Source organism: Cervus canadensis, chromosome 21 (assembly GCF_019320065.1).
Source record: "Cervus canadensis isolate Bull #8, Minnesota chromosome 21, ASM1932006v1, whole genome shotgun sequence".
NCBI classification, from domain to species: domain Eukaryota; kingdom Metazoa; phylum Chordata; class Mammalia; order Artiodactyla; family Cervidae; genus Cervus; species Cervus canadensis.
Genome location: NC_057406.1, coordinates 16,269,059 through 16,289,167, shown reverse-complemented (window position 1 = coordinate 16,289,167; position 20,109 = coordinate 16,269,059). Strand labels below are relative to the sequence as shown.

Genomic DNA, 20,109 nt, shown 5'->3' with positions numbered 1-20,109 from the left:
TTTCAAGGGAGCTCCGGACAATGGCATCCCAGCCTCAGACCCAAGTGCACTGACAGTGACTGGGGTTCTCCGAGTCTTGTCCTGAGACAAGTCAACTCCACTCCAGGGGAGGCAGAGCTGGGGATTGTCAGGGAGCTGCCCTGCAGAGACAGCCTCTGAGGACCCGGCTCATCCCTTCCCCTTGGGCTTCAGGAGACAGAGCGTCAAACAGTCCTGGGACCCACACCTCACTGATGAGGAGCAACACTCAGGGGCAGGTGGGAGAACCTTAGAATCTGCACCACAGGAACCAGACTCACCTGGACTCGGTATGAGAACCTTCTGGCCCTGGGAACCAAGGCAGGGGAGTTCTCCAAAGTAATGCCCCGGCTCCTCCCCACCAGCCGGGGCTCCTCAGGCTCTTTATTCTCCTGAGCTGTCAGAGAGCCCACAGAACAGGTCCCCAGTATTTGAGTATTCTCCCCTGCCTGTGGATGGATCACGGTACCTGCTGTAGTCAGGGGCAATGTTGTCCTTGCACCTAAAGAGAAAAACAGGAGTTTGGAGCAGGGTGATTGGCCAAAACAGAGGGCAGCCCATTTTCCCCTCCTGAGCCTGAAATCACCCCTCAGTCTCCACAACATCAGTATCCAGTCCTCCCAGCTCCCCTGTCCTAGATCAGAGCCCCAGCACCAGGATGGGATACAAACTCCCAACCACACCCAGCTCAGCCTGCTACCCCCGTGCTGCCCCAGCTCACCCAGGACGGACCCCGCGCCCCTCACTCACCAGAGCACCTCACACCAGCATCCTCCTCGTGATTGCAGTCGCTCTGCCCCCAGGGCTCCGCAGCACAGTCCCACAGGGAGGACTCCCGGCCCCCGCATCGCACCTCATCCAGTCAGATGCTTCCATTTCCAGGGCCAAACACCGCGGCCGCACGGCTTCCAGGGCCGGGCCACAGCCCAGCTGCTGACACACCACCTCGGCCTCTGCCAGGCTCCAGGAGTCATCGCACACGGTGCCCCAGGAGCCGCTGTGCCAGACCTCCACCCGCCCTGAGCACTCGCTGTCTCCTCCCCTGAGCCGGAGCTTCTCTCTGTCTGAAAAGGCAGCAGCCCCTCCTGTGACTCCCCTGGTGGGAGGAAGGAGCCCCTGGGGCCCTGGGGAGGGGGCGGGGCTGACGTACCTGTGCAGGGGGCAGCAGCTGGACAGCTCTTGGGTCTTCTTCCTGCAAACAACAGGGAAACAGTGGATCAGGAACAGCTAGGGGTGGTCCTGTCCCCAAATAATATTATCTAAAGGTCCTTGGCTCAGTCCAAACAACAGGTATAAACAGAGGCTCATTATCTACTGGGCTGAGACATTCACTGCATCTTAGCACCAGTTGAAAGAACTTTATTTACTTGTTTATCAGTCTCCACATCCCACAACAAAAGCAAACAAACAGACACAGAGACACACAAACACACACACACACATTTTGTAGACTCAATTTCAGCTCATCCCTTAGATTGGAAAATATAAACTCACTCTAACAACACCCTACAGGGTTGGGACAGACACAGAAACAGACATAAGTCACTTGCACACTTGATGTAGGCTTCCTCCTTTGGAAAGCAAGAGTTGTAATTCCAAGGGTCAGAAGAACAGTGCCAGAAAGAGGTGTCAGTTTTCCGACACCGGATTCCATCTACCCACCGGGGTCTAGAACCTTCCCTAACAGCAACAGAAGAGCTGAGGGTTCCGCTGTCCCCACAGCCAAGCTGTCTGCAGATCATGGACACAGTGATGTCATCCATGGGGCTGTGGCAGACACTGCCCCAGGTCCCATTGTAGAAAACTTCCAGCCACCCAGCACACTGCTGGTCTCGCTCACCATCCTGAGGGCCAGAAACTCTGGTTGAAATAGGAGGAGACAGGACACAGTGAGCACTCCACTCAGTGCTCTGGGTTTTCCTCTCCTCAAGAAACTGTGGCCATAAATTCCTGATCCTGCTGAGGAGGAGATACTCACTAGGTGACAAGACTGAAGACAAGATTTGTCTCTAGTTCAACTGACTTTGTCCTTTAATATCTGTCTTTCTACTTCTACTACAATGATGTAGTGGATACAAACAGAGAGGAAGACCAACCTGGACTTCTATAGGGAGGGCAGCTGAATCATGATTCCTGACAAAATCTCTAAAAGAGTATGTGAAAGGGAAGTGATGTGGATATTGGAGAGATGGGCAGAATAATGAACCACAATTGTCTAAGTCCTAATCCCTGGAAGCTGTGAATGTTACCTTTCATTTCAAAAGAGACTTGGCAGATATTTTTAAGACTAGAAACTTAGGACCTTGGGATGGTGATATTGGCCTGCAACATTATGCGTTAACCAACTAAACCCAATGTAATCATATTCTTGGGCTTCCCTGGTGGCTCAGATGGTAAAGAATCTGTGACAATGCAGGAGCCCCAGGTTCAATCCCTGGGTTAGTAAGATCCCCTGCAGAAGGGAATGGCAACCTACCCCAGTACTCTTGCCTGGAGAATTCCATGGACGAGAGAACCTGGCAGGCTACAGTCCATGAGGTCACAAAGGGTCAGACATGACTGAGAAACTCAACATTCATACCCACAATCACTTCCTTAGGCCTACCATCTGCAAAACTGGTATTCTCTTTTTGACTGTGTTTAGAGAGAGATGAGACATGGAAGAAAGGTCAGAGGAGAGAATGTTGTCTGAAGAAGAAGAAAGAGGGCTCTGAGACAAGTAATGAGGCCACACTGAAGCCAAGAAAGGCTGGGAAAGGAGTCCTCCCCAGACACTCCAGGAGGAACTCAGCCCTGTGGACACTGGGATGTTGGTCCACAGAGACCCTCGTCAGACTCCTAGCATACGAAACTGAACAGAGTAAATCTGTGCTTTCATTACATCATCACCAGGATCTCCAGACTGTACTGCCACAGGGAACAGAGGAAAGAGCCCTGCTTTCACGTGGAAACTGTGAGAAATGGCTCTGCTAGGAAACACTGCTGGGAAGAAAGGACCAGAATCTCAGCTGCTGCAGGAGGAAGTGAAAGCACCCCCTCTTGACGTCTGCTGCAAAGACAGCCTCCATGGGAGGAAGCCTCCTTCTCTGGTCCTTTCAGCATCTCTCCCTCAGGGTTCAGACTCCCGTCCTCCAGGGTTCCACCCCTCCCCCAGCCTGTGGACAGTGTGCGCACAGACCTGAGCAGATGACCTCCTTTCCTTGTGTCTGCAGTCATGCTACCCCCAGCCTCGGGAAGGGCACCTCCACACGTAGGACTCCTTTCCTGTGCAGTTCAGGTCGTCCAGCCAGATGGATCCTGATCCCGCTCCGAAGTGAGCAGACCCCGTGGCATTGAGGGCGTCTCCACAGCCCAGCTGCCTGCACACCACTCGGGCATCGTCCAGGTCCCAGCCGTCATCACAGATGGTGCCCCAGGAGCCCTGGTCAAGGATCTCCACTCTCCCGGCGCAGGGACCGCCCCCGTCCACCAGGCGGAGCTGTCTGCTGTCTGAGGAGAGAGAAATGGGACAGTGGGCGTTGATCTGGGGAATGAAAAGGTCTTCTGTCCTGTGGGACCCTCACCTGAATAGTAGGGGGCGCTCTCCTCTGAGGCCGCAGCGCCTGCTACTTCAGACAGGGAGTCATTGCACTGGGGCAGCACCTGGGTCTGGTTTCCTGCAGAAACAGCAATAATCAAAGGGCTGGGAGGGCTGTAAGTTTTTTAACATATCCACAAAATTTTTACTGTCATATCCACTGAGAATTCAGATATATGTCTCCTTCTCTTGAAGCTCTGCTGGCCTTCGTGAATTCCTAGTAAGCAATAGAAGGGAGTGAAAGTAACATTGCTTGACTCTCAGCAGCAGGTCTGAAAACTCAGGCAGCTTCCTGTGTAATCACTTAGGACTTTGCTTTAAGGCAAGTCTGCCCTGTTAAGGTTCTGTCCTGCAGAGACTGCCTCGTGCAGGTCTCTGGTCACTCAGTTCAACCCAGCTGCCAGGCTTGTCCATGAACCATCCTGGATTCCCAGCCCAGTTGTTTCCTCAGATGATGTCAGCCCCAGCTGATACTGGGCTGCAACCTGATAAGACTCCAAGACAAATACAAATCTGAGCACATCTCTAATTTTTATGCAGGAAATTGTGAGAAAAGATTAAAAGGAGTTTTAGGCTGGTAAATTTTGAGGGAAATTCTGTTATGCAACAATAGTAACTAAACACTTAAACTTACTATATCACTAAGAATTTATGTAGACAAATGAAGTGTCTGTATTGTTTTCAAAAGGACTTGTATATGCATATGCATAGCATCTTTATCCATAATGACTCAAATTTGGGGTGCCACCTAAAACTGGTGACATTGCTTTTGGAACAAAGTAACAGGCAGAAGCTAGATGGGGTGGAGGAGATTATTAGCAGAAACCTGATGGGCTTGGGCAATGCTGTCGATTAGAACTGAAAGGAAGTGAGGAAACACCACTGGGGCTGAAGGAAAAATGGATGGTGATCTGTGTTATGCAGAATAAAATGGTCGCTTTAAGTGACTAGATTTTAAAGTAGTTTTGTTTCATGGTAACAGTAACTAGAAAACACTCTCAGCCTCAGTAACTCAGTAGTGAAGCAGCAAAACCAATCATTAAATACTTAGAAGATGTGAATGGTGTGATTACAAAATAGAGTATGCCCTGCCACGTCAGTAAACAAGAATGTCATAGCCATCACCAATTTGGGGCCTCCAAATGTGAATCTCTGCGCCTGGAGGACACCATGAAGGAAGCCCCAAAAGAAGAACAATGCCTGTGATCCAGCAGCTGTCAGCTGCCTGCCTCGACTGCCTACAGTGAGCAGTGATCAGAGAACTAAGGATGTAATAAAATCAAGAAGCTGGATCCTGGCCCCAGATAGCTGAGATGCACATAAAAAGAATGAATTCAGTGAGCCTGGCTGCTTGCATCTTCCCATGTATAGAAGAGTGCTAAGTTATCTGATTTTCCTTAATTAACAATAATCTTTGATGTTCATACTACCCACCTCCTTTGTTGCAACTTCGATATAACCTGACTCCTTCCCCACTTCCTTGGAGCAGTTTCTCAAGGCTGCTTGACATGCTGTCCCCCAGGCTCAAAGTCTTGAGAATTCCCACCAAATAGAACATAACTCTTAACTTCTAGGTTGTGACTATTTTTTAAGTTAACACATTTAACAAACATACATCTCAAAATTACAGAATACACCTTATTCCAAGCACTTACAGACCATTTACTAGGGCTTATCATATACAAAAAGTCGGATCCAAAAAAACTTTTAAGGGCTAAAATCATTTTTTAAAAAATATTTTTTTTACTAAAGTAGAATTAAGCTAAAAACAAAAGACAGATAGTAAAACCTTCTTTCCTGAGGTAAATATTCACACAATAAAATATATTGAGCATGTTTTCATAAGTTTTGACAATCACATGTGCCAGTGTAACCACTACCACAATTAAAACTCAGAATATATAGGATTACCCCAAAAGTTCCTACATGCTTTTTGCAACCAATAAAAGCCCAACAAACACAGACCCAGGCAAATACTGATCCATCTTCTATCACAGTGTTACCAAATCCAAGCTCACTCTGCTCACCGCACAACAAAACAATGAATCCAAGAGACGAGCGGTTGAGGCAAGGAAGAGACTTTAATGGAGAAGACAGTTGAGGGATGGATGTAAGGCTTGCACCTCAAAATAACCATCTTGTCAGGGCTTGGCTGTCAGGTTCTTTTATGGATCAGAGATGAAGGATAGATGAGGAAACAATGTAAAAAGACTATTCAACCCTTGCAAATGTCCCCTAGAATGGCTGTCCTCAGGCAGAGGAATGTATTAGTTTCATTTCCTTACAGTCCTTCAGTTCAGTTCAGTTTAGTTGATCAGTCATGTCCGACCCTTTGCGACCCCATGGACTGCATCTCTCTGGGCCTCCCTGTTCATCACCAGCTCCTGGAGTTCACCCAAATTCATGTCCGTTGAATCGGTGATGACATCCAACCATCTCATCTTCTGTCGCCCCCTTCTCCTCGCACCTTCCATCTTTCTCAACATCAGGGTCTTTTCCAATGAGTCAGTTCTTCACGTCAGGTAGTCAAAGTATTGGAGTTTTAGCTTTAGCATCAGTCCTTCCAATGAATGCTCAGGACTGATTTCCTTTAGGATGAACTTGTTGGATCTTCTTGCAGCCCAAGGGACTCTCAAGAGTCTTCTCCAACACTACAGTTCAAAAGCATCAATTCTTCAGCACTCAGCTTTCTTTATAGTCCAACTCTCACATCCATACATGACTACTGGAAAAACTATAGCTTTGACTAGATGGACCTTTGTTAGCAAAGTAACTTCTCTGTTTTTTTATATGCTGTCTAGGTTGGTCATAACTTTTCTTCCAAGGAGCAAGCAGCTTCTAATTTCATGGCTGCAGTCACCATCTGCAGTGATTTTGGAGCCCCCCAAAATAAAGTCTGTCACTGTTTCCATTGTTTCCCCATCTCTTTGCCATGAAGTGATGGGGCCAGATGCCATGATCTTAGTTTTCTGAATGTTGAGCTTTAAGCCAACTTTTTCGCTCTCCTCTTTCACTTTCATCAAGAGGCTCTTTAGTTCTTCTTCACTTTCTGCTGTAAGGGTGGTGTTATCTGCATATCTGAGGTTATTGATATTTCTCCCAGCAATCTTGATTCCAGCTTGTGCTTCATCCAGCCCAGCGTTTCTTCACAGGTGGGCAATTCAGGTCATCTCCCTGAGGCAGGCCATCATGTAAGTTTACAATAACAAAAAAGAGTTAAAGTCACAGAAGAGTCAGTGTAAATTTAAAACTAGCCCTTCCAGGTTACAACAATAGATTAGTTGTGTTTTCTAGGATTTAATAAAATCATACAATAGGTAATCCCTTTCACATGGCTTCTTTCAGTTAGCATGCACTGAGATTTTCTGTGTAGTTGGGTTTATGAGTAGTTTATTCTTTGTATTGTTTAAACCCTTACATTGTTGAATATGCCATAATTTGTTTTCCATTCTTTCTCTAAAGAAAATTAGAGTGGTATATTTTTTTTAAATAAAAATATTCTGACTTTTCTAGCTTAAATTTTTTATGGACATATCTTTTCATTCCTCTTGGGTAATAGAAATTTTGAGTAACATAAAGTTGTCTAAGAGCCGTTTTCTTATACAATATTATCATCAGTATATGAAGGTTCTAGTGAATCAATATCCTTCTCCAAACTTGGAATTGTCAGTCTTCTTAACTCTAGCCATTCTAGTTTGTGAATTTATATCTCATGTTTTAATTTGAATTTCCTTAATAACTAGAGATATTGAGTATCTTTTCATTAGTTTGTGAATTTATATCTCATGTTTTAATTTGAATTTCCTTAATAACTAGAGATATTGAGTATCTTTTCATTTATTTATTGGCCATTTGTATATCATCTTTGGGGAACTGTCTTTATTAATCTTTTGCCCACATTTAAACTGGGTATTTCTTATTTTTTTGTTATAAATTTTTCACTTAGGATACAAGTCCTCTGTTAGATATATTTATTGCAATTAATTTCTTCCTATCAGTTGAATGTCTTTTCATTTTATTAATGTTTTCTTTCAAAAAGAAAAATATTTTAATTTTGATGAAAATCACTTCTCGTTTTTTTAACAATTAATGCCTTATGTGCCTTAGGAAATGTTTGCCTTCTCCAGGATCATGGTAATTTTTCTTAAATATTCTCCTACAGGTTTTATAATTGAATTTGATATGGGAATAGCCATTTATTGGAGCTACTTTGATGGATTGGGGGTTTTCTGCAGAGTGAAGATGGGGAGAATGGGACTTAACAATGTGAAATAAGGATAGCAGTTCATTTTCTCCCATGCAGATATTCAGTTAGCAGATTATTTTTTGAAGATATTATATTTTTCCTTTTGAAATATCTTTGTGTCTTTGTAGAATTTCAACTTAATATGAATTTGGATTTCTATTGCTGAAATTTTATGTTCTGTTGATCTATTTAGCTATCCTTATTCAATGACCACATTGCTCTGGATACATTGCAGGAAACTTGAAGTTAGTTTGCTTCTATTTTTGCCCTTCTTTTTCAAAATTGTTTTGTCCATTCTAGGTCCTTCACATTTAAATATATAGTTTAGAATTGAGTTATAAAGTTCTACAAAAATATTGCTTGGATTTTAATTAAGATTAGATTGATCGTATAGATCAGCTGAAGAGAATTGACAACCCTCTTATGTTTTCAAATCCATGAACCTGGTATACATCTTTATTTTTTTAGATGCTCTGTGACTTTCAATGTAAAGTCCTTTAAATATTTTGTTAAGTTTCTTCCTACATATTTAACAGTCTTCATACTATGATAAAGGGAGTCAGATGACTGAGACGGTAAAGAGTCTGCCTGCAATGCGGGAGACATGGTTCAATCCCTGGGTTAGGAAGACACCCTGGAGAAGGAAATGGCAACCCACTGCAGTACTCTTGCCTGGAAAATCCCATGGACAGAGGGTCCTGGTAGGTTACAGTCCATGGGGTCACAGAGAGTCAGACATGACTGAGTGACTTCACTTTTTTATACTATGTTAAGTGGAATTTTTCCAAATTTTCCCTATATTTTGCTACTGTAAAAAAATACCACTTACGTTTGCTTTATGCTTCATTGATCATTCATGAAGACAGTCTGTGTACATGGATAAACTGTATATAAGTCATCAATCTGCGGCCCTAAGAAATGTGAACAAGCTATCCTGCATATGACCAGTAGAGTTTCAAATTTTAAGCAGCACGTTATATTCATTTAGTTATTCCACTTTATTCAATAATTTTTCTGCTACTTCTATGATTCTTCATCTTTGATTTTTTTACAGTTTAATTATAGTGTTTCTGAGAGAAGGTCTTTTGCATGGATTATAGGGTGACCTATTAGCTTTATCAACCTGAATTTTCAAGCCTCTCCCCAAGTTAGAAAAGTTCACAGCTATTATTCATTTAAATACACTTTCTCCCACCCTCTCTCTCTCTTCTCCTAGACCCCCAATTATTTTAATAATATTTGTATGTCAGATGGAGACCTATGAATCACATAGGATATCTTTGTTCTTTTTTACTCATTCCATTGGTTCTCCACTGACTGATTATTTCAAAGGTTATATCCTGTAGCCAATGATTCTATCTTGAATTTCATCTACTCTGTTGTAGATGCCCTCTATTGCATTTTTCCATTTAATTTATTAAATTCTTCAGCACCAGAATTTCTATTTCATTCTTTTTATAACTTCTCTTTATTAAATTTCTCATTTTGTTCATCTATTATTTCCCTGGTTAATTGAATTGTCTTTCTGTCTTTTCTTGTAGTTCATTCAGTTTCCTCAAAACAGCTGTGTTGGATTCTTTAGGAGCTAGATCACAAAGTTTTATGTCATTGATATGTGTATCTTTGTCAGTTTTGCAAATTGATGACATCTTTCCTTGATTCTTCAAGTTCCTTGCAATTTTGCCCTGCTGCTTTTGCTTTAGATGTAGAAGACACCCCATCAAATCTTTACTAATTACCTTAAGGGAGTGTGTACTCTTCTCTGACCTTATATAGACTCACTTGCTCTGCATTCCTTGTTCCTTCTTGTAACAGAAACAAGCTTTTATGCCTTCTCTGGTGCTTATAACTCACCAGGCAGTTGGAAACCTCTCTTCTGTTTTGCAGAATGTTGTGCTACATCTCAAGTCTGTGGTTATCTCTTTGTCCACAGACCCTAGTCTATTTTTTCGAGATCACTCCATTTACTGGAGTTTGCTCTCATTTCTACACTTGGGAACATACAAAAGCAGCTGTCAGAACGGTGACAATAAGTATGAGTTTAGTACTCAGGGAATTGTAGTATCCACGGGCCTAGGGAGGGAGACTTTTGTTGACATTCTCCTAGAGGCTGATGGATGGGCTTCCTGCTTAAGCCCTGAGCATAGTCAGTATGAGTTGCATCCCTTTTACTCCGTTGGACATTTCTAATGACCTTTCATGTTTCCTCTCTCCCCACAGTCAAGGAGGTTCAACCCCAGAACTCTGGGTTTTGCTGGAGAGAAATTGGTTTCCCCGGCAGTGTTGAGTGGGCACTAGCTCACTGTTCTCCTTTTCCCCCATTGGAGAGGCCCCACTGGATAGTTCAAATTTATGCTGTGTCACCTTGGAGTGAGGGGCAGCACTGGCAAAATTCTTTAATCCTCTCCAATCATTCAAACTTTTATTTTGGCTTCAACAGAGTACTGAAATCTCCCCTCAGGAATCCTGGACTTCTAACAATTTTCCTAGGTGTCTAACCAAGTCAGCACTCACCAGGTTTTTCCAGATTTTGCAAGACCATAGCCCAGGGGGTTGGGACAGGTTCACTAGCTTCTGCTGAGTCCAGTCTGTACCAACGTCTGTCTGCCTATTACTGGATGCCCAGGTGGGTGATCATCCTCATATTGGATCCCACAACTTTCACAGAAGCTCTTTTAATCATGGATGTATGGTTAATTACTTGTTATAAAGAGAAGCAAATAGGAGGGATATCTTATGCCACCGTGATGCTGACATCATTTCCTCTTTACCAAGACTTAAACATTTAGCTAAAGTGAAAATTCTTTGAATAGTACCAGTTTAACTGACACAAGAACCAACAGAAAATCTGAATAATTCTGATTTATTAAAAAATACAGAATTTGTATTTAAATTTTCCTACTATGAAACCAAAAGAAAACAACTTCAGGTTCAGATGTATTTCAGAAAAAAAACCGTTAATAATAACTTGTGAAATCAGAATTTCCTGAATTTGAATAATGTCTTTGTACTTAAGAAATACACGCTGAGATATCTGATAAAGGAATCTGATGGGTATGGTAATTCTCATATGGTTCAGCAGGGGGAAAAAAACCCTGACTGAGGTATATACTTATTTCTTATACATCACTCTCCATGATTATACTTAAATAGCCATGTTTACTTAACAAATGTATTTTCCTTAATGTTTCTTGCCCCCGATCTGAAAAATGAACAAATAACAATGGAACCTGTATTTCATTGTGAAACTTCTAACATCTGAAGCTAGTTTTCCCTCACTCTCTGCTCTTGAGAATATTTCACTCCACGAGCATCCTAGGTACCAGTAGCCCTTCTCTCTCTTACCTGAGCAGATCACAGAGGCCATGTTTCCATGGGAACAGCCAGGACCACCCAGGGCAGTCACAGGGCATTTCCACAGGAAGGACTATGCTGGAGTCCAGCCCCAGCGGGTCCAGAAGTACCCAAGGGATGAGTGGCATTGGTGGGGAAGAGGACAGACACACACAGAAGGTTGCATGGAAGAAAAAGCTTTTTTATTTTTAGGACAGCTCAGGTTTTATAGAACGAACGTTACCTCCCCCTTAAGTCACCACATATTACATCAGATATTGGTTTCCTGCTTCTGTCAATATTTTTCTTTCCCATGTTTTTCCCCTATGCATTCATTTGGAACATTTCTGATTACAGGGGTTTTTTCTTAAATGTCCCGCACATTAGTCTTCTTGCCTCAATGGCCTAACATTTTCACTCTAACAAAAACAATGTTCCACAAATTTCAGGTATAGTATGAATTCTTTAGACAATAAAAGAATACATGGGAAGGGCTACGCAAACATGTTTGACATTTCTGAGAATGGTACCATGTGAAAACTCTGATATTTTTCTTTACCTAAAATTACAAAGTCTACAGTGATTAACTATGAAGCAGCAAAACACCTCTATTGACAGTGAGGTAATGACAGTGAAGCTGGTTGATATAAATCTTCTATTGAAACCCTATGTACCCCATTTCCTAACTCTACAAAAATACCCATAATCTTCCATGTTGTTTAAAAAAGGGGAAACAATGGACAAATAGCAGCAACAAAATAGCAATAATGAAAACCCTCTCAACCAAGGAGCAAATAAACTGAAGCAGTATATCTACTTCTAAATCTAAATGTCTCTACTCTTTTCTATTCTAGAACATTATAATCTTTTAAGCAAGCAGCCAAACTATGCCTGTGGCCTTTTCCTTTTTGACTTGATGTTTATGGTGATGTCCTGAGCCAGAGCAATCATGAGCATTTCTAAATAGTCTTGGACTTTTCCAGGGAGGCCTTATTACTATATATTACATTTCCAAAAATTAATAGAAAGCCCAACAACAGTAAGACAGAAAGAGGAAAGAGACATACTGGGCCCCCGGGACAACCCCGAGGGGAAGAGCTGCCTTGCAGGTTCCTCTCTCATCCCGTGACCTTATCACAGTCTGGGTACATCCTGGTGATTCCTGAGGGGACATATAGGGCCCCCGGGGCAGCCCGTGTGAGGAAGAGCTGCCTTGCAGGTTCCTCTCTCGTCCCGTGACCTTGTCACGGACTGGATGCATCCCAGCGGCTCCTGACATCTCCCCCTTTTTTATTTTTTAGAAGAGCAGAATGGAGTTCCAGAGAGACCTCTTTGATGCTCTTGGTCAGGATCTTAACAATGCAAGGAAGTAGAAGAAATAAAATTATAACTATAAAAATAGATGCCACAATTTCTAAGACAGACGACAGTAGATTGTTGTGAGAGACAAAATCTGAAAGGCTAGGAAAAAAGTCATTGGCAGTTTGAGTGGTGGAAAAGTCAAGGTGAGATTGGCCTATGTCTTTGATTTTTTGATGGAGCTTGGTTAAATTTATACTAGTATCAGAACTGTTCTAAATCTCGACAATGTGATTGCGAACTTGGTCCCAAGAATATGAAGAATCATTAAGTTTTAAAGGAGTAACACAAATCTATCTATATTTTGCATGACATTTAAGAGACAAATGGACACATAAAGCCTGAAGCTCAGTTTTTATATGTAATACAGCTTTTTTTTAAAGCATCTACTTTAGCTTTTAATTTTTTATCAATAGTTTTTTGAGTAGCAAGAGTAAGTGAAACGTTTATAGACAGATCATTAACATGCTGAACGGTATGCACTTGCTGCGAAAGTGAAACTGTGGCAACAGTAACTGAAGCTATAGAGGCTATCAATGCAGAGATCCCTAAAATCAACAGTCTTATCAACCTACGAGGTTTAAGCAATTTTTTTACTTGCTGTAGAACTGGCAATCTATAATTATCATACCAAATACCCGTAATATTGACTGGTATCATAAGATAAGGAGGTCTTTTAAGAATAATAAAGGCTTGAATATTAAAAGAAGTTATACAGGTAGACAGTATGCATTGATCACAAGTAACTATTGTAGGTCTTCTAGTGTAATTAGGATATATTTGCAGTTTGTTGGAGTCATTAATATACACGAAAGCATAAGGTGATGGTAAACAAGCCTGAATATAGTATAATATAGTTTTATTGAGCCGAGTTGAAAGTATAGAGCTGGCTGTTGCCACAGCTCTATAAGTCAGGCTGCCAATGTACGTGTCCGTCCGTCTGTTATGTTAACATAGGAGGGAATAAGGCATTGTGGTGCCATCTAGAGGCAGTCACTGGCCAGGGCACCGTTGAATTTTTTCAATTTATAAATCTGTTGGTGTAATTTTTAATAGTTTTAGGATCAAATTTAGGATTTGGATTATTCTAATCATTTATTGCAACATTTTTACCTCCAGCAATTTTATAATCAATGTGAGAATCGTAAGTACACAATTTTCATGGTGGGTACCCTATATCATAATTAATTGTATTCCACACTTTATCAGATTTATTAAATGATTTAGATGGAGGTCCTAAACACTTAGAATAAGGTGGTGGACTGCCCAGGTTGGATGCATGAGACAAGTGCTCGGGCCTGGTGCACTGGGAAGACCCAGAGGGATCGGGTAGAGAGGGAGGTGGGAGAGGGGATCGGGATGGGGAATACATGTAAATCCATGGCTGATTCATGCCAATGTATGACAAAAACCACTACAATATTGTAAAGTAATTAGCCTCCAACTAATAAAAATAAATGAAAAAAAAAAAGAATAAGGTGGTGGAGCCTTGTCTTTAGTTTGAATATGAGGATCTAAGATTTTCGACAATTTCAAGAACATCGACCAAACATATCTGGTCTTTTAGCCATTTGTTGGTGAGTCAGTTACAATTACCTTTTTAGAGGCTCTCATACAGCCAGCCTTGAACTGTGTAATCATCATTTTTTTAGTCTCATTGTGTGGAAAATTTAAGCAAATTGGTGGGTTGCTAGTTAGCCCATAAAATGTAAAATTAAAATTAATTGGATATTTTCTTGTACGATAAGGAGAATAGGATCTTCCAAGCACTTTAGGTTTATTCAGAAGTTACCCTTATTGGCATTTTATCCCAAGTAACAACCTGTAAAACTGGTGGATCTGGAAAATAAGCCTAATAAGCATCATGAGAAGAGACCAATATTACCTGACATGAAAGTAGAGCCAAGATGGCAAGGAAGTGGTTTTCAGCAGTAACAGGAATCTTTCGAGATTTTATCATGTTTGTGGCAAGATGACAGAGACGCTTGACTTGACCCCACGTTGGTCTATCGACGCGTTGTGTGGCTTGAGAAGGTCGTCGATGCAGCCGTGGCCTTTTATGATGATGCTGAGATGACATTTCCGTGAGTGATAGGCAGGCCAACTGATCAATGGGAGGATCTTTAGGAGGTGGTGTAGATGCTGAGCTGGATGGAGGGGACGTCTCTTCAAGGGGATTCTTTGGCGGTGGTTGAGGGCACGGCGGTGGTGGCAATTTCTTTTTGGTCATCCGAGGCATCGGGGGCTGTTTATTTTTTAATGGGTTGTTGGACATGTCGAATTAATCTATCTGGAATCCACAAGGGAGAATCTGCATTCTGTGAAAAAACACAAGCATAGCCTCGACCGCTGGTTAATAATACCTTAGGTCCCCTCCATGTCGGGAAAGAAGGTCCTTTCAGCGCACCAGGGGTTTTGGGTTATTGTGTTACGGATTCCAATGACACAACATGGCCTTATTACCCTTTAAGTCAGTGTTGAGATTATTGAGCATGAACAGAGCGTGCTGCAAAACATGAGGGGAGCTGTACTTAAATTCTCCTTCTTGTAATTTAGTAATTTGAATTTTTAAGGTTTGGTGAGCTCTTTTTACTATAGCTTGTCTTTGAGGGTTATAGGGAATTCCTGTAGAGTGGGCAGTGTTAAATCTAGCACAGAAATCTTTAAATGGTTTGGAAGTATAAACAGGAACATTATCAGTTTTTAAAGCTTTAGGAATCCCTAAGTAAGAGAAGCAGGTAAACAAATGCTGTACCACATCTTTGAAGGCCTCCCCCGTTCGGGCAGTAGCCACTGTGGCATGAGAGCATGTGTCTACAGTGACATGTACAAAGGACAATTTACCAAAGACTGAATGTGAGTAACATCCATCTGCCACAATACATTAGGGAGTAGGCCTCTCGGGTTGACTCCAAAGGTCAGAGGAGGCAATGTTGTAGGGCAATGGGCGCAGGCCTGCACAATTTCTCATGCAGCCTCTCTAGGAATTTGGAATTGGCATCTTAACGCTGAGGCATTTTGATGATGCAATGCATGAGAATCTTTAGCTTTTTCTAAAGCTGTAGCAATGTAAGGTTTGGTAACAGCATCAGCAAGTTCATTATATGCATGTAAGGGACCAGGTAATTTAGAGTGTGCTTGAATGTGCCCTACAAAAAATGACTTACTTTGGCTCCAAATCTGCTGCTGCAGTTCAGAGAGCAGCTGAAAAATAGTGGTTTTGTTTTCCGGCAGTACTGCAGTCTCGATATGGGGAAATAGTCTTACCACATATTGTGACTCAGAAAAGAGGTTAAACTCATGATCTGCAAACATTGCAAAGGCAGCAATAACGGCCCTTAACTCTGCCTTTTGAGCAGAAGTTTTTCTTGTTAATATAACCTTATTAATATTTTTTGTAAGAATAGCTGCTTTTCCATTAGATGACCCATCTGTGAATGTATTACAAGTTGTTCGTAAAGGTTTATTTTTACAAAGCACTGGAAAGATAACTGGGTGCTTGGACATGAATTGTAATATGGGACTGGAAGGCATATGGTGCAATACCTGACCTGAATAGCTGCCTAAAGCTATCTGCCAATCTGTATTGAGGCCTATCAAAGAATCCAATTGCTCTTTTGAGTATGGTACAGTAATCTCTTGTGGCTCCTGACCAAACAGTTCTGTGCTTTGTTTGCGTCCCTTAACAATCAAACCAGCCACAAGCCCAGGATACGGGCTTTTTAGCAGTTCCAAGCAAATGAATCCACTCTAGGGGTCCATTTTGCCAAAGCACTCCTGTGGGAGCCACTGCTGTGGGAAGCAATATCAACCGCCAACCGTTAGCATAATTTAATCTGGGAATCTGAGACTGTTGCAAAGCCTGTCTGACCCGGGCCAAGGCCTCTTTTGCCTCAGGAGTTAAGAGTTCTAGGTGAAGAAGGATCAGCATTTCCTTGTAATATATTGAACAGAGGCTTTAATTCTGTAGCAGTTAATCTTAAAAAAGGCCTGATCCAATTAATATCTCTCAATAATTTTTGGAAATCATTTAAAGTATTCAAGTGGTCAGTCCTCAGCTGTAAAGGCTGATGAGTGATGTTTCTGAGTTTAAGAGTCTGCCTAAATAGGTTATTGGAGGATTAACTTGAATCTTTTCTGTAGAAATTTTAAGTCCCTCGCTCTGTACAGTTTCCTCTAGTTTTTGTAGAGCTTCTTGTAAAATGACTCTATCTGCATATGCCAAAAGTGTATCATCCATATAATGTATCAAATAAACTTCAGGATATTGGCTTCTAACACTTTGAATTGCTTTATCCACAAACTTTTGACAAAGTGTAGGACTATTTTTCACTTCCTGAGGAAGTACTTTCCATTGATATCTCTGATAGGGCTGTTTAAAATTAGTTGAAGGTAGGCTAAATGCAAACCTCTTCCTATCCTGTACAGTCAAAGGGATGGTGAAAAAACAATCCTGCAAATCTAGAACTTATCACATTGTACCCTTTTGGGACAGCAACTGGGGAAGGCAGTCCCAGTTGCAGAGCCCCGTATCTTTCATGGTAGCATTTATTGCTCTAAGGTCCTGCAACAATCTCCATTTCCCAGATTTTTTTTTTATAACAAATATAGGGGTATTCCAAGGGCTATTAGAGAGTTCTATATGTCCTGCCTCAAGTTGTTCTTGGACTAAGGCTGTGGCTGCTGACAGTTTTTCTGATGTTAACAGCCATTGTTCAACCCATACTGGGGTTTCTGGTTTCCAGGTAATGGGGTCAGCAGTACGAACAATGGCCTCCATTATAAATTTGGATATCTTAAGCCCAATCGTTGATTATTAACTTGTGGTTTTACAGGGTATAACCTGCCCTGCTGGGTTTGTTTTTTTTTAACCCTTTTTGCGGATCATATTTCATTTGCAGCATTTGAGCTGATACTTTTTCATCTGGGCTATACAACAAAATTCCCATTTGGGCTAAAATGTCTCATCCCCATAATGTGAAGGGGAGAGAAGATATTACATAAGGCTGGAAGATACCCTGCTGACCTTCTTTTTCTCGCCAAGATATTTGTGAGCTTTTTACCACTGAGGGTGCTTTTCCTAGACCCACAAGTTCATTAGCCGTGGTTTTTGTGGACCAAGAATTAGGCCAGTCTCTGCCAGCTGTGCAGGAAATGTCTGCTCCAGTGTCTAGCAATCTTACCACGTTTTTACCATTAACCTTTAATGTTTCCATAGGTCTTTTCTGGGTAATTTCTTGTACCCAGAATACAAGGTCACTAGAGACAAATCCTTTGTTTCCCCTATCTGCCTGCATGGCTGTGGACCCCATAGAACTGTCAGGTGAGTGTATGCTCCTCGGTTCTTTGTCTCATCACAACAAAAATTTGGAGTGACGGACATTAAAGCCCCTTGGCGGGTCACAGCTCTCGGAGGACAGACCGTGTTATAGCTCTTAAATAAATCAGTGTTACAGCTCAGTGTTACAGCTCTATTTATTTAAATAGCAGGAAAATCCATCTTCGAGGGTGAGGGCACGTCGACCCAAAGACGCAAAGAGAAGAGCGCCCCATCGCGTGGGAGAGAGAGAAGAGGGCTTTGGCTCCTCTTTTTATATGTTTCTCTGTCCCTGGGCCTGTCCTATGTAAATTGGGCCAGCCAGGAGTGTTGTTTGTTTTACCTGAGGTTCTCACTCCGGTCCTCGGACCTTCCTTTGTTCTATTTTCACAGGCTTTTCCCTTCCAGGTCTTTTAGCCACCACCATTCTGGACTCCTTTTCCCTATTCTAACTACCTAACATTCCCCCCTCAAGAGATGAGAGGCCCAATTCTTTGGGAATTGGGGCGTCGAGGTCTCTCTGGCTACTTCCTGCTGAACTGGGACGGCGAGGGGCATTGGGCCTCTCCCTCTTGCTAGTCTCAAGCCTCAGAGTCCTCGCGGTGTCCACCTAAGGGCGAGTGATATTTTCCATGGTCGGCTGTAGTTTTGTATCTTTGTTGAACTGGCACTGCATGTTGCAGCTTGACCTGGGCAGAGACAAGACAGGTTAGACAATTGACAATACATGGAACAGTCATAAGCAGCATCCGTATGGCATAACAAGGACTTGTAAGGGCATTAGCCAATTTTAAATTTACATCGCCAGGATGGCTCAAGTCTCTCCTTGTTCAGAGATCAGAAGATCTATCTCCTGTCTGTTTTGGAGTATTATTTCTGTCAAGCTGTGTTGGCTCTTTAGAGCTGTCTTGAGAAATCTTATCCCCAGAGACCAGATTTTGGGGTTGTTTATTAGAATGGCACTCATTTGTAGTTCTGAATAGGTATCTGAGATCTCCCAGGGGCTCACAGGTGTATTGAGTGTCTTCTTCTGTTTTCTTCCACAGCTTGATTCGTGAGTAGTGAATCCAGGAGTCATGTCCTGGTACCTTGACTGCTGTGGGAGCAGAAAGTATTACAGGGTAGGGGCCCTTCCATGTGGGCTGGAGTTGAGCCTTTGGGGACCCATCTGTCCAGACTTTAATTAGGACTTCAGTCCCTGGAGCATATAGTGGTGACTCCTTGGAGTCTTTGTGGTCCTGGTTCATACCCCACAAGCGTATATCCTGTTGGAATTGCCCAGTGGCCATGGTATAAGACTGGAGGGTCTGAGCCTCTGGATCTAGGAAGAGGTCACTGACATAAACAAAAGGTCTCCCATATAGCAACTCATAAGGACTAAAACCAACCTGTTCCTTAGGGGCAATACGGGTATGGAGGAGAGCTATTGTAAAGCTTCCTTCCATCCCAGGGAGGTCTCTTGGGTTATCTTTTTTATTGGTGATTTTAAGAATTGGTTGGCTCTTTCTACTTTTCCTGAAGACTGAGGCCTCCAGACACAATGAAGATAATAAGTAATGCCCAATGCTTTAGAGATTCCTTGGGTGATCTTAGAAGTAAATGACGTCCCATTGTCACTTTGTAATAACCTGGGCAGACCAAATCTTGGAATGATTTCATGGAGTAGTTTTTTTTACTACCTCCTCAGCCTTCTCAGTTCAGGTGGGAAAGCCTTCAGTCCATCCTGTGAATGTATCTATTATGACTAATAGGTATTTATACCCTTGAGAAACTGGCATCTGGGTGAAGTCCATCTGCCAGTCCTCTCCTGGATAGGCCCCACGTCGTTGGACGGGCTGGGTCAGCTGGGGTCTTTGAGCTCCTTGGGGGTTGTTTAATTGGCAAGTGGGACAAGAGGAGACCACTTGTCTTATAGTTGTTTGGAAGCTTGTTCCTCTGAAAGACCTTTCTAGTAATCTTTGGAAGGCCTTTTCTCCTAAATGAGTGGTGGCATGTAAGGAGTTAACCAACTTTCATTGGAGGTTCCCAGGCAGAAAAAGGAGCCCCTCCTTTTGGAACCATCCCATATGATCTTCTTGAAAGCCCTCACTCTTAGCTTTAAGAGTCTCACCTTCAGTATATGAAGGAGTTTTTGGCAAATTAGTCTGTGGAACTAAGGTGGCAACCCCTATTAGGTCATTGGTCTGTAACGCTGCTCTCTTAGCTGCCTGGTCAGCTGCTTGGTTCCCTCGTGCCACTTCTGTGCTCCCTTTTTGTGTC

At 42.4% G+C, this 20,109-nt stretch overlaps 1 protein-coding gene across 2 annotated transcripts; it reads right to left on the bottom strand.

Annotated features, from left to right (window-relative positions):
* Positions 1-921: 921 nt before the first annotated feature.
* On the bottom strand, positions 922-12,312 carry LOC122423342 (antigen WC1.1-like). Of its 2 annotated transcripts, XM_043440296.1 has the most exons (6): positions 12,242-12,312; positions 3,582-3,674; positions 3,197-3,507; positions 1,565-1,589; positions 1,169-1,210; positions 922-1,082 (listed from the first exon to the last, which is right to left on the bottom strand). In XM_043440296.1, exons 1-3 carry the CDS (start codon positions 12,294-12,296, stop codon positions 3,236-3,238), a joined length of 420 nt encoding a protein of 139 aa, XP_043296231.1. In that variant the 5' UTR covers positions 12,297-12,312; the 3' UTR covers positions 922-1,082; positions 1,169-1,210; positions 1,565-1,589; positions 3,197-3,235. The 2 variants fall into 2 exon arrangements, with proteins under 2 accessions (XP_043296231.1, XP_043296232.1); XM_043440297.1 differs by lacking the exon at positions 1,565-1,589.
* Between the last annotated feature and the right edge of the window lie 7,797 nt (positions 12,313-20,109).

What these genes read in the sequence shown, in the direction of transcription:
- LOC122423342 (XM_043440296.1), bottom strand. Translation starts at nt 12,296, where the DNA reads ATGAGAGAGGAACCTGCAAGGCAGCTCTTCCCCTCGGGGTTGTCCCGG. An exon ending in GGGGTTGTCCCGGGGGCCCA is followed by an intron (nt 3,675 to 12,241) that starts GTATGTCTCTTT and finishes CTGTTTCTGCAG; the next exon opens with GAAACCAGACCCAGGTGCTG. An exon ending in GAGCGCCCCCTACTATTCAG is followed by an intron (nt 3,508 to 3,581) that starts GTGAGGGTCCCA and finishes CTCTCTCCTCAG; the next exon opens with ACAGCAGACAGCTCCGCCTG.